The sequence below is a fragment of the Gobius niger genome (genome assembly GCF_951799975.1).
Source record: "Gobius niger genome assembly, chromosome: 11".
Lineage (NCBI taxonomy): Eukaryota > Metazoa > Chordata > Actinopteri > Gobiiformes > Gobiidae > Gobius > Gobius niger.
This window is the reverse complement of record NC_136862.1, coordinates 35,377,580-35,391,334: the sequence shown is the minus strand read 5'-3', so window position 1 is coordinate 35,391,334 and position 13,755 is coordinate 35,377,580. Positions and strand designations below refer to the sequence as shown.

General features: G+C 40.7%; 1 protein-coding gene across 1 annotated transcript; it reads left to right on the top strand.

Moving 5' to 3' along the window:
• Positions 1 to 2,182: 2,182 nt before the first annotated feature.
• LOC306970715 (uncharacterized protein) lies at positions 2,183 to 11,884 on the top strand (the record flags this gene model as incomplete). The annotated part of the gene is made up of 6 exons (XM_079566742.1): positions 2,183 to 2,302; positions 2,427 to 2,478; positions 7,555 to 8,544; positions 8,617 to 8,769; positions 8,864 to 8,953; positions 11,573 to 11,884. The coding sequence occupies exons 3-6, from the start codon at positions 7,555 to 7,557 to the stop codon at positions 11,882 to 11,884; spliced, it is 1,545 nt and encodes a 514-aa protein (XP_079422868.1). The 5' UTR covers positions 2,183 to 2,302; positions 2,427 to 2,478.
• Positions 11,885 to 13,755: the final 1,871 nt, after the last annotated feature.

Genomic DNA, 13,755 nt, shown 5'->3' with positions numbered 1-13,755 from the left:
ATTCGCGCACTGAACAATCTCTTAGATATTGGAACAAATGCCTACACTGTTAACCCAAAAGTTAATTGCATTCAAATGGTTTAGCTATAATCACTTATGGTAATTCATTTTCTTCGTAAAACTGAAATCATATAACTGTGGCAGACAGAACTCATTGCTATAAGCTTAATGCACTTAATCTATATTGTTTTGCATGTGATAAACTTAAATAAATACATTTAACATGGTCCTTTCAATTTTAAGTTCATTGTTAAACATAGTTTGAGTGCATTTTTTTATAAGAGAATAAGTTTTAAATGAAACACTCAAATAATAAGAGTAAATGATAGTATTACTAATTGTGTTAAGTTTAAACCACTTTCACTATCTTTAAATTTTTATAGCCCCTCCCATATTTTTTACCCGGCACTGGCACCGAGGAGACGTCTGGACTTGTTTGTCAGAAAATTTCAAGAAAACGTCGTTTTTGATGGTTTTTCCTGGGCTTGGACATTTTATTTTCAGTCTACAGTCAATAGAGAGTACTTTTCCTCAAATATCCACGCAAACTGGTGAGTTACGTTTTTGTATTTCAACTTTAAGCGAAAATGGTATTATGTTACGCAAATGCGCACGCTAATTCAGTCTACTGAAAATGGTACACGGTGGCAGTGAATCTCCACACCGCGCATGTTTCCATGCTGCTGCTGCTGCTTTTGGCTGAGAAGTACACGACGGTAAAGGCAACTTTTAGATATCAACATCACTCCTTTCCATTTTAAGACAGCGGATCATCGCCGTTAGAGTTTACCAGCGGCCGCTCTGAACTCGGGCGAGTCCACGGTGTAGCTAGCGCTAGCTCTGATCTGCTGCCGCGAACGGCCCCACTGTGGCGGTGAACTCTGCTGTTCATGACCCTGGCATAGACCGGTGACCAGCGGCTCCGCACGTTAACCAGCGGCTCCGCACGTTAACCAGCGGCTCCGCACGGTAACCAGCGGCTCCGCACGGTAACCAGCGGCTCCGCACGTTAACCAGCGGCTCCGCACGGTAACCAGCGGCTCCGCACGGTGACCAGCGGCTCCGCACGGTGACCAGCGGCTCCGCACGGTAACCAGCGGCTCCGCACGGTGACCAGCGGCTCCGCACGGTGACCAGCGGCTCCGCACGGTGACCAGCGGCTCCGCACGGTGACCAGCGGCTCCGCACGGTGACCAGCGGCTCCGCACGGTGACCAGCGGCTCCGCACGTTAACCAGCGGCTCCGCACGGTGACCAGCGGCTCCGCACGGTGACCAGCGGCTCCGCACGTTAACCAGCGGCTCCGCACGGTGACCAGCGGCTCCGCACGGTAACCAGCGGCTCCGCACGGTGACCAGCGGCTCCGCACGGTGACCAGCGGCTCCGCACGGTGACCAGCGGCTCCGCACGGTAACCAGCGGCTCCGCACGTTAACCAGCGGCTCCGCACGGTGACCAGCGGCTCCGCACGGTGACCAGCGGCTCCGCACGGTAACCAGCGGCTCCGCACGGTAACCAGCGGCTCCGCACGTTAACCAGCGGCTCCGCACGGTGACCAGCGGCTCCGCACGGTGCCCGTAAGCGGGCATATTGTGAGGTTACGAAGCTAGTTTCCCTTGTGTAACGTGTGTCGCTCGAACTCTTTTCTGCTCCTGGCTGCACACGCATTTGCCTAAAGACACAATGCGGAGTTTTTGAACTACAAATTAGCTCTTAAAACAACCTTATTCATATGATTAATTTACCAAATTAACACAAATGCAATTTAATATTTTTAGCTTCATTTTCCACTATGAATTTACCAACTGAACAACTTAAAAAATAAAAATAAAAAAAAAGATTCGAGAACATAATACTGAAGAACTGAACTGCCAACACAAAGTGAATAGATTTGATTAGATGTTCACTATATTTTATAGATTTTTGATTATAATTAGTTATTTGTATTTATTTGTTTGGTCCAGACTATATCCTATTGTTTTAATGGAGGTTGATTTCACCAAAAGTGTCCTCGTAATTCACAAATTGTGGGGCAGGGCCTATAAAGGGAATGTAAAGCCTATGAAGACTGGTGTGACACTGTGATCCTTGCAAATATGATGGTGGTAAGTGGTTCTCCAATGGAGTGACTGCCAAATTAAGGTTTTATCATTTTACACACCTGTCTTGTGCATGATACTGGACTTTTTTGTTTCAATAACATTTTCAGACGTTTCAATGTTTTAATGCTTGTGTGCATTTCCTCAGGAATTCAACCTGAACCAGGAATTAATCTGGAACCAGGAATATTTACCATAAAGGTAAGTTTATGCAGAAAAGGTTACTGTTGTGTGGGGTTGCTCAAAGTAATACGAATTAATTTAAAATGTTCTAAAAGCATGAACTAGTATTGTCTGTTTATTTTTTGTATGTTTTTATCCTCAGGAAGGAAACAGCATAAACCAGGAAAAAGGTTGGAACCAGGATTATCTACCATAAAGGTGAATGATGGTACACAGAAAGAAACTGAATTATTTAAAAAATAGTGTTTTCCACAGGCATTGCAAGTTAATTATAGAGCATAATTCCAACACAGTATAAATCAAAGGGCCTTATGTATGAATAGATGAAAAATTATGGGGAGTTACTTGTCATGAAAAGTATGCAGAGACTTTTAAATACAATACAGTTTGTTTGGCCTAAATTGCATTGAATTCAATTTCATTTTATTAAAACTTTGAACTCTCAGACACCATTAACTTAAATAAACAGCCACCACTTGTCCTTACAGAAAAATCTAAATGTGCACCAGCTGTCTTAAAAATAAAACTCTTTATCAGTAATCATTGTTGTATGTTTGCAGATTTTAAAGATGATGCAAACATGATGTGGAAATGCAAGTACTGCAATTTCGTCTGTGAGAAGAGAGCACAGCTCTTTAAGCATTTAAGGCTAAAACATGGGACATTCACAAGAACTGAGCCTTTTCCTTGCTTACATCAAGAATGTATATGTACGTTCAAGTCCTTAAATGCACTTAAAATACATCTGTCCAGATTTCACTCTAAAATCACAGATCCGCAACCAACAAACCCTCATGTAAATTTCCGCTGCATGTCATGTGACTTTGTTGCGTCTTGCTCTGAAGGAGAATATTTGGTTCATCTACGAAGTGCACATTTAAAAGTAAATCACAATGTTCCATGCCCATTTAAGTACTGTGACTTTCAAACAAGTGTGTATGCCACATTCAACTCACACAAAAGTAAAATGCACAAAGAGCAATCTTGGAAGGATTTCAAGCCTGAAATAATTTTATGTGATACTTGTGAAGTGGCAAATGAAAGTCAAAATGAAGAGGAGCAAATGCAGACATCTGATACCGAAGCCCTAGAAACCATGTCAGAAGCCTCTGATGATGACGACGTAGGAGATTTAAGAAAGCAGCTTGAGCACAACGTAGCATCTCTATTATTGAAAATGCAAACTATTTTGCATATTCCAGAAAGTGCTACTCAAGAAGTGATGGAGTACCTTTGCCATATACATGACATGTCCCAACCACTTCTTTTCAGCAATGTCAAGTCAGTTCTGATGAAATATTATCCAAATGTGGATGATTCAGTTGTAAAAGAAATTGTTGGTGCTGTTTCTGAAAGCAATGTTGTGACATCATTGTGTGGAAAACATGGAAAGATGAGCACTCAGAAAAGACGAGCTGCCTATGTGCGAAATGAGTTTCCCTTGGTAATGCCAGTAGAATACCTTGCAGCAAAAGGCACAAAAACAATTGTGTACGTGCCCATACAAAGTATGTTAACAAAATTGTTGAACAAAAGTGAGATTTTGGATAAAGCAATGGCAGAGAACACGCATGCCCCAAATGAATTTACTTCATATGCTGATGGGGAACATTTCAAGGAAAATAAACTACTTTCAGGGGATGAGTTCACCATTGCGCTCATCCTGTACATAGATGACTTTGAGGTAGCAAATCCCCTGGGAACATCGAAACTAAAACATAAAATGTGTGCAGTGTACTGGACTATTGCTAATCTACCTGCAAAGTATAGATCTACACTCAACTGCATCCAGCTCGGCCTCCTTTGCAACACCACCACTATTAAACAGTGTGGATATGGGAAAGTGCTTGAGCCTCTGATTAATGACCTGGTCACATTAGAAAAGCACGGAGTTTTTGTAGAAAAGTTAGGTGCAAGTATCAAAGGAACTATATTGTTTGTTGTTGCCGACAACCTTGCAGCCCATTCTCTTGCAGGTTTTCAAGAAAGCTTTACAGTTCAGAAATTTTGCAGATTCTGTATGGCATCCAAAAGTGACATCCAACAAAATGATGCAAATTCTGGCGTCTTTCAGATCAGAGACAAAATCAATCACGACAGGCATGTTCAAGAAGTCAGAAAAGACCCACAGTTTCGTCAGAACACTGGTGTAAAAGGTGGATGCCCTCTTACAGAGAAACTTGAACATTTCCATGTTGTCAAGGGTTATCCTCCTGACGTTTTACATGATGTTTTGGAAGGGATTGTCCCAGTAGAATTATCTCTGTGCCTGTCAGACCTGATTAGCCAGAAGTATTTCACTCTTGATGAGCTAAATCAAGCCATTAAAACATTGGGCTATACTTTTTCGGACAAGACCAATCAGCCACAGACGATTAGTAAAGGATTTTCAGCCAAAGGGACCATCGGTGGTAATGGCCATGAAAACTGGTCTTTAATCAGGCTACTGCCATTTCTCATAGGCCATCGTGTTCCAAAAGGTGTCAGAGCATGGGAAATTCTCATGCTACTCAAGGATATTGTGGAGCTAGTGGTAATGCCTAAACACACTGAGGCAACACTGTGTTTTCTTGACAGCAAACTGCAGGAACACAGAGAACTGCTGCAAGCTACCTTCCCTAGCTTTAGATTGCGCCCAAAACACCATTACGTAGAACACTACCCTCAGCTGATAAGAGACTTTGGTCCATTAACTGAGCTTTGGACTATACGCTTTGAGGGGAAACATAAATTTTTCAAAAGAGCCATCAGGGGATCACAGAACTTCAAAAATGTGGCGTTGACGCTTGCAGTGAAACACCAGAAAGCTGTCAGTTATTATTTGGACTGCAATTCATTTTTCCGGCCAGCAGTCGAGTTGACAAAGGTTTCCAAGGTTTCGGTCTCATCTTTCTCCACTGATGTTCAGAAAGCTCTCCCTCAAAGTATATCCGCTCCTGGGTCAGTACTTGTTGCATCATCAGCCTGCATCGAGGGAATCAAATATAATGTTGATATGATCCTCTGCATTGGTTCCTGTTCAGGTCTCCCTGCCTTTGGTCAGATCACACATATTGTTGCTTCAAACACTGAAATCATGTTTGTGTGCAGAAAAATGACCGCATGGTATGAGGAGCACATTCGGTCCTACGAGTTATGTCACTCTGTGGGTTCATTTTGCGTGACGAAGTGGTCTGATTTAACTGACATTTTCCCACTGTGTGCATACAAAATACAAGAGAAGCTTATGGTTACTCTCAAGCGATTTGTACTTTGTTAAAACAAATCAAACAAGAATTGTCGGACATCCTGGTGGATAAATAATCAAAATCTCATAAATGAATACAGATGAACATGTCTTGATTTAGATTGCTGATATTTCATCCAAACTGGCGACCCACAGGTTGGCAAAGTGGATGGTAACAAGGGCTGTCAATCGATTAATTTGTTAAATCACGATCAATCGCACTTGTGAAGTTCGATTAATCACAATTCATCATGGCTAATTCTTTTCTAATAATTATGTTAATTTTTAATACTTGTCCAACATAAAACACTTACATTTAAGGCATTTGACAATTGATTGTACATTTCATTAACCAAATATTCATAAAGTTCATAATTATGGGAAAAGCCCAACAGCTTATAACCAGGATCTTTTCAGCCTTTCTTTGTCGCTTGCCGAAGGCTTGATATTTCACATTTTAGAGACATTTTTGACAGTCTGCAAACTTCTAGGTTAATAAAGTAGAGTATCAGGATTAGTAGTAGTATTAGGAGTATCAGAAATTAAAATCATTCTTGTTGAAATAGGATAATTAGACAAGCCTTTTTGATGCATAAGTTGCTCTTTGTTGCTTTTGTTTGATTAAAATACCTCATGGTGTGAAAAGATTGGAGACCCCTGGCTTACAATATGGAGTTAATACAAGTGCTTTGTCTTTCAGGACGTGTGTGAAGATACAAAACACATGTTTTTGATAAATTGCGATTCATTTTGACAGCCTTAAGGCCTATTCATACTCCACAAGACGCGAGAACTTTGTTCTCGCACCCAGAGCTGCGAGAACAAAATGACGTCATTTTGTTCTCGCAGCTCCTGTTCGGCAGCTCTGGCTGACACTTTGGCCCAGCAGAACTTTGTTCGGCAGGGCTGCGAGAACTCTGGCTGTGATTGGCTGGATTTTTAGTGGGCGGAGTTATTTTGGCGGAAGCGGGAAGCGAGAATCCAATGTTTACGTCCTAACACTGGTGCGGAAAACGGAGACAACATGGATAGTTTTGCGGCACCGCTCACGGCAGTAAAATACTTCGCTGAAGGATTACAAGGACACGCAAATGGCAACAAAGTCCTGGGGAGAAACACGCGGACGTTTTGGGCGAGGACGAAGAGGAAACAGAAGAGCCTGGCGCTACCTGCGTGAAAGAAGCGTGATAAAGAAAAAAAAAAAGTGGTTCAGGCTTGTGGACGGAGGAATACCAAGCTTGTACATCATAGACCCTTTCGTCAAACACCGGGAAACGTCACCAACATGTTCAGTGAAGGTTCTTGGATGGACAAAACCTGTACTGAGCTACATGGACGTGAAACTATTAGATATTATGAGACTTGTTCTTCTCCTCTGCTCCGTTTCATTCATACCGTGTTGGCTTGGCGGTTTTATTGTGATTGCACAACATCACTTTTGAATGAAATAAATAAAATGAAATGAAATGAAACAACATGGTTTTACCGAGTGACACGTTTTTTAACATAATAAACCAGCGTGAGATGTGGCTAAACATGAAGTCAATCTTCAAAATGTTTTCAATATCGTGACTGATACATTTTATAATAATTTGAAGTCAAATGGCTCGTTTTATTTCGGTCATTCCTTGTTTGTTTTGGCTGCGGAAAAAGGGGGCGTGGCAGTTCGGCAGCAACACGTCTTGTGGAGTATGAAATGTCAGAGCCCAGACGAACTTTGTTCTCGTTCTTTTTGCCTCAAGAACAAGAACAAAGTTCTCGCGTCTTGTGGAGTATGCAGAGGCCTCTAGTCATAAGACAACTGTGCACAGCTCTGTTACTGTCACTGTCCCATCCTTTGGTTAGTCAGTCACTAAAGCCAAATTCACACATGCCCTCCTCTAGACATTGTCTAGAGGAGGGCACATGTTTGAATTTTGCTTTTTATTTGGCACTGGAGAAGAAAATTAATTAAAATAAGCCATGGCCATCTAAATCAAGACATGTACAGCTTTATTTATTTATTGTGGTCTGATTAATTTGCTAAAACATGTTGTTTTTGTCCCCAGATGGAAGAAGCAAAAATGACCATGAGACTCATTGTGAATGACGGGGACATTCGAAAACTAACATTAAATCCACGTCCTAACACAGTAGATGATTTAATCAACTGGATCAAGACTACAATTCAAGCAAATTACCAGTTCACCTTGCAGTATGACGAGCCTGACTTCAACAATGCTCCTGTAAACCTGAGAGATATGTCCGAACTTCCAGAGAAGCCAACAATTCGCATCATCCCGATCATAGAGCTTACACCAGTGCCAGTGTTTGACAGCTTTAGTGAGACAAGCAGCCAGGCTGATACAGAGATCTTGTCTGTTTCATCGTCGTCATTGTCTGTGGAGGTGCGCAAAGAGTGGCCTGACCCGTTCATCATTCCAAAGTTTTCAGTTAGTGTAGAATACCAACTGCGCCAAGGTAATCTTGCATACCTCCGGGATGTAACCTACCTCAAAATCTCAAAAGAGCTGAAGCATTGCATCCTTGACAGGCTGGCTGAGGCTATTTATAGTTTTAAAGCCTACCCAGACGACGAGGACATTGATGCTGTTGCAATGGCCTTAGTTGCAGAACATCCATGCCTCAAGGAACGAGGTTCATCAACTGGCTTTCAGGGATGGAAGAACAGCCTTAAATTTAAAATGGGCAACTACAGAAATGATATGCGCAAGCTGGGACACCCCGATGTTACTGTGAATGCAGGCAAACGTGGAAAACGCAATTCTGATGGTGAACCTTCACACAAAAACATTAAGAAGCCACGAAAAGGAGAAGTAAACTACCTCCCAGACCTGCCAGAAGGAATGGATAGTGCTAGCCTTGAAACTGCCCGAGAAGCCATGGTTGATGAAATGAAGAAAAGAACTCCTGATGTTTCCTTCATAAAGCATGAAATGAACACCACTTTTGCCTTAAGAAGAGCTGAAGTGGTCAAGGACAAACCTGACATTAGCCAGATGGTTCAGCGGTGGCCAGCGCTTTTTACTGAAAGCCAGGTTTGTGATTTAATTTTTAATTTTTTATGTATAGTTGTATTTTTGAAAATAATAACTGGGCTTCTTCTATAGGTCAACTTGGAATTCAACAGAATCACTGGAAAAAACCTCATAGCAGAATTCTTTTCTGCTCTGGATGGTTTGTACCCTGGCCTGGAAGAGGTCTTCACCAGAAAGACAGGACGTGTGGGCCAACAACTGGCAGACCTTCGAAAACAAAAGAAGGTGAGTTGCCATCATATTTTAATCTTTTAATTGTACAGCATGTCCCATCCCATGATTTCAGAGTGGTAAATGTGTCTGTTTTAACTTGTTGCAGAGCATGGAGCCCACTGTCAACAGATGCTACGCCTTGAGGGGACTTCCAATTCTTCTTGGGGACAACGCCTCCAAGTTCTTTACGAGCCAAGTAAGTATATTTGAATGTTGCAATTTTACCTCCATGTTCCAAAAACATACACAAATAGACCTTGATTCATTAATTTTAATATTTATATTCTTCATTTATACATGGGTATGTCTCTTGAGACTCTTAAGTCTCATTTGCAAGAGAGACCTGTTAACAGTTTTACAAATTTAATAAAACATACAATGTAGACAAACTCCTTCACATGGGTTTTAAAATGTTGAAGGGCCATAAGGCTGTCCACAGACTTAAGATATTATTGTTCACAAAATGAAATAATTGTTCATGTACACGGTGCATAATTTAGAAAGAAACAGACAAAACAACAACAGACATACTGTAGACAGAGGACAATGGGATCTGCTGTTAAGAAATGTGATAGCTTTTTTTGAAAACAAGCCTTCCTGCATCTGAGTGCCATGTATCTCTATCCTGAGTGTAAATGGTTAATGGTAAATGGTCTCAACTTATAAAGCGCTTTTCCACCTACATTAGGCACTGAAAGCGCTTTACAGCAAGGATCCACCCATTCATACTCTCATTCATACACCAATGTACGCAGACACTGGGGGCAATGTGGGTGAAGTGTCTTGCCCAAGGACACAACGACAGTGTGCACTTTCAGGAGGTGGGATTCGAACCCCTGACCGTCCAATCATGAGACGACCCGCTTTACCATCTGCGCCACTGTGTAGAGCAGTGGTTCTCAACCTGGGGGTCAGGACCCCCAAGGGGGTCGCCAGACAAATTTGGGGGGTCACCAGCTCATGTAGATAAAATACACATATTTTCATTACAATATAATCTGATGCTTTATTGTAGCCTGTGTTTGCTATTTTACCAGAGAGCCATTATTTGTTCGTAGTTTCTTTATTTTTTAAGAATTATGTAGGCTAATGTTCTTATTTCCTATGGTGTGACCCGGGGGGGGGGGGAGGTCACAAACCTCTTTAATGGGGGTCGCAGCTCCAAAAGGTTGAGAACCACTGGTGTAGAGGTTTGAGCAGGGAGACCACCTCATATAGTAGTGACAGACATGAGAAATAAAAACTTAGATCACTATTGAAGTGCTTTCTCTGCTTTTGACCCAAAAATCACACATACAGATAGATTTAGGTCACAAAATATTTTAATCCAGAAAGTTAGGACACAGTGTACAAACGGGTTTTACATTTCTTCACATGTAGTACTCTAGTACAGTGGTTCTCAACCTTTTGGAGCTGCGACCCCCATTATAAAAGTTCATTGGGTTTGTCACACCGGGGGATATGGGGTCATTGGCCTATAATTCTTCAAAATCAAAGGTAAGAGAAAAAAAAGGGCAAAATAAAATTAATCAAATTAAGAACAACTAATGGCACTTTGGTAAAATAGCACACACCTTCTTCAATAAAATAATAATAATAAAATATATATTTCTTATCTACATGATCTGGCGACCTCCCAATTTTGTCTCGCGACCCCCAGGTTGAGAACCGCTGCTCTAGTACCCACGCAGCGCTTTTCCAAAATTGTTCTATGTGATGCAGTTTATGTGCTTCGTCCCATACTTTTGAATTTTTAAGAATTTGCTGAATAAAAGATAAAGAAATTAAGACTTAATGTCAACTTGAAAAACTGTAATACTTTTAAGTGACATTTAAGCCCTTCAATTTGTTACAATTCCTTTAATGACTCCGAAATCGGGGGATCATTGGTCATTCTCTAGGTCAGTGGTTCTCAACCTTTTGGAGTCGCGACCCCCATTATAACAGGTAAAGGGATTTGTGACCACCGCCTGGGTCACAATGTGAGAAATAGGAACATTAGCCTACATAATTCTGAAAAACCAAAGAAAAAAAACAAATGACTGAAATAAAATTCATCAAACTACGGACAAATAATGGCACTCTGGTAAAATAGCAAACACATGCTCCAATAAAACATTAGATTATATGCTAATGAAAATATGTATATTTTATCTAAATGATCTGGCGACCCCCCAAATTTGTCTTGCGACCCCCTTGGGGGTCCCGACCCCCAGGTTGAGAACCACTGCTCTAGGTAAAGAGAACTATATTGAAAAAGTGGGACGGGGAACAAAGGTGTATATGGTTATGCAGTGCACCCGAAAAAGATACAGGTGGTCAGCTTTTGTAGAGACATGTTTTATAGTGAGGGAAAGGAGAACGTATGTAAGTACAACAGGAGAGGTGAACAGGAGTGGACCAGAGGAGAAAAGTGAACCAGTGGACAGTGGTTGACGAAGCTCTCAATCATCTTTATGAAAGAATGCACAACAGGTGAATCCTCCTGCCAGGTTATTCTGACCATTAGCCTGGCCAGACATCCGGAGATGAGTCCCCATGCACTGCATGTAGCTGGCCTCTCCTCTTGATGGGTTGCCCCAGCAGCATTGATGGATTGGTCAAATGCAGAGGACAAACGTCATTGTACAGTTGTGTAATGACAATAAACCTTACAATTTCCCAAAATGTGTCTTAGTTTTTAAATTTGAAAATATAACTTGTACTTAAATTTAAAAAAAAATATTTGTAGAAATACAAACTGTAGAAATATTTTGGTCTTGTGTTACTCTCCACCAACAGGTTAACTCACTGATTCTTCTTTTCCCCTCTGTAGAATGCTGCTGATGGTGACCTTGAAATCCCCATAGGAATCATCTTCAAGGGTGAAAACGGAGGTCCAGAGCAAGAACTCAACCCCTCCCAAGTGGGGATCCTTCTGGAGGGCAATGTGGTCATGGATTCCGTCTGCAGTCTTCCTTTGGCAATGGGTCTCCTGTTTGGACTGACTTATGCACTCCACTTGGAGTACCCAAAGTGCATGAAGAACACATTCCTGTTCATCCAGCAGATTATGCTGAACCTGGGACGAAACGATCCTCCTCCAAAACTCCAAAGGCTGAAAAATGAGCTTGCTATGTGTGCATAGATACATTGAATGTTCACTCTTCATTCAGCAGCTTCATCTCAAGTTCAGAAAGTCATTATTGTATTTTTTTTTTTTTGTCTTTTGATTTTGGTGGATGGCAAAACCAGGGCTTGTCCAGCTGGGGCCATTCCATATTTTTTATATTTTTTTTCATATGGGTAAAAAAGTTCAAATTATTGTGAAAAGAGGTTTTACTGTTATAACCTGTTACAAGTGTGTCGCACCAAAGTTCTCTGTTACTACTGATGTACAGTTTTAGCTGTTTAAACGGATTTTTAGAAAGAAAATATTTTATTGGAAGTCCAATGTCGTTTGTGAAAACATAGCAATTACTGTCAAATAATGCCAAAAGTCCTTGTTGAAAAGTGGCTTGGAACTACTAAAATGTAGTGTTTGTTTCTGAAAGGAATGTTTTCTTAGAATCACTGTGCGAAAATTGGAGTACTGTTCATAGGAAAACAAAATTGTTACAAAATAAAAAAGTAAAAAAAAAAAAACTTTTGTGGTAATTGGCGACAGTACTAAAAATGAAAATGATACTTTTATTATTGATATTACTAGAAGTATTAAGTGTGTTTGACTTGACATGTTAAGTTAACTGTAATTAAGCATATGAGCTTTAGAGTAGCACTACGCAAACTAGTGAGTTTTCTAATATCGGCACTACTTAAACAATTGAGTTTTCTACTAGTACTTCCCTTAATAAGTTAAGTTCATTATACATAAACAAATTAGTTTTGAAATATTGAATACTTAAACACATTAGCTAGCTATGACTCAACATAGTAATTTGTGACATTTTTTACTTTTGAGTTTACTCTACTAAATCAGTTATTTTTTGGTTTTGGGTCAATTACTCAAACCATTTGATGGGAATCGGTTTCCTCAAACGATTTAAGTGTATTGAACTTATCCGGGTTTACAGTGTACTCGCATATAAGCAAGCCATGAGGAAAGCAAAAACAAACTACTACTCCTCATTAATTGAAGCAAATAAAAACAACCCTAGGTTTCTCTTCAGTACTGTGGCCCGGCTAACAAACAGTCACAGCGCAGTAGAACCTTTAATCCCTAATACCCTTAGCTGCGATGACTTCCTTGAATTCTTTAATGATAAAATCAAAACCATTAGAGATAAAATAAATGATAAGCTTCCCTCATCTTGTCCTGATCTAAACCCAGTTGAATCATTGACTCCATCTGAAGTCTTAGACAGGTTTATAACTGTAGATGAGGCTGAGGTATCATCAATCATTATGTCCTCAAAACCTTCAACTTGTCTTCTAGATCCAATTCCAATTAAACTCCTTAAAGAAATTACTCCTGAAATCTCAGACACCATATTGAAAATAATTAACTCGTCTTTAGAAAACAGTTATGTGCCAAAGTCCTTTAAATATGCTGTTATCAAACCACTTTTGAAAAAACCTAGTCTTGATCCTGACATTTTAGCCAACTATAGGCCCATATCTAATCTCCCTTTCATTTCAAAAGTCCTTGAAAAAGTAGTGGCTAAGCAGCTTTGCAGTCACCTACAGGACAATAACTTATTTGAAAAATTTCAGTCAGGGTACAGAAGTTATCATAGCACAGAGACCGCCTTAGTCAAAGTTACCAACGACCTGTTATTAGCAGCTGACGCCGGACTAGCTTCAATCCTAGTTTTGTTAGACCTTAGCGCAGCCTTTGACACAATCGATCACAATATTCTCCTGCAGAGGTTAGAATGTGACGTAGGCATCAGGGGAACAGCCCTCTCCTGGTTTAAATCTTACTTATCTGACAGGCAACAATTCGTTAATGTAAACCAAAAGTCTTCACCGTGTTCCAAAGTGTGCTATGGGGTGCCACAAGGTTCAGTGCTCGGGCCA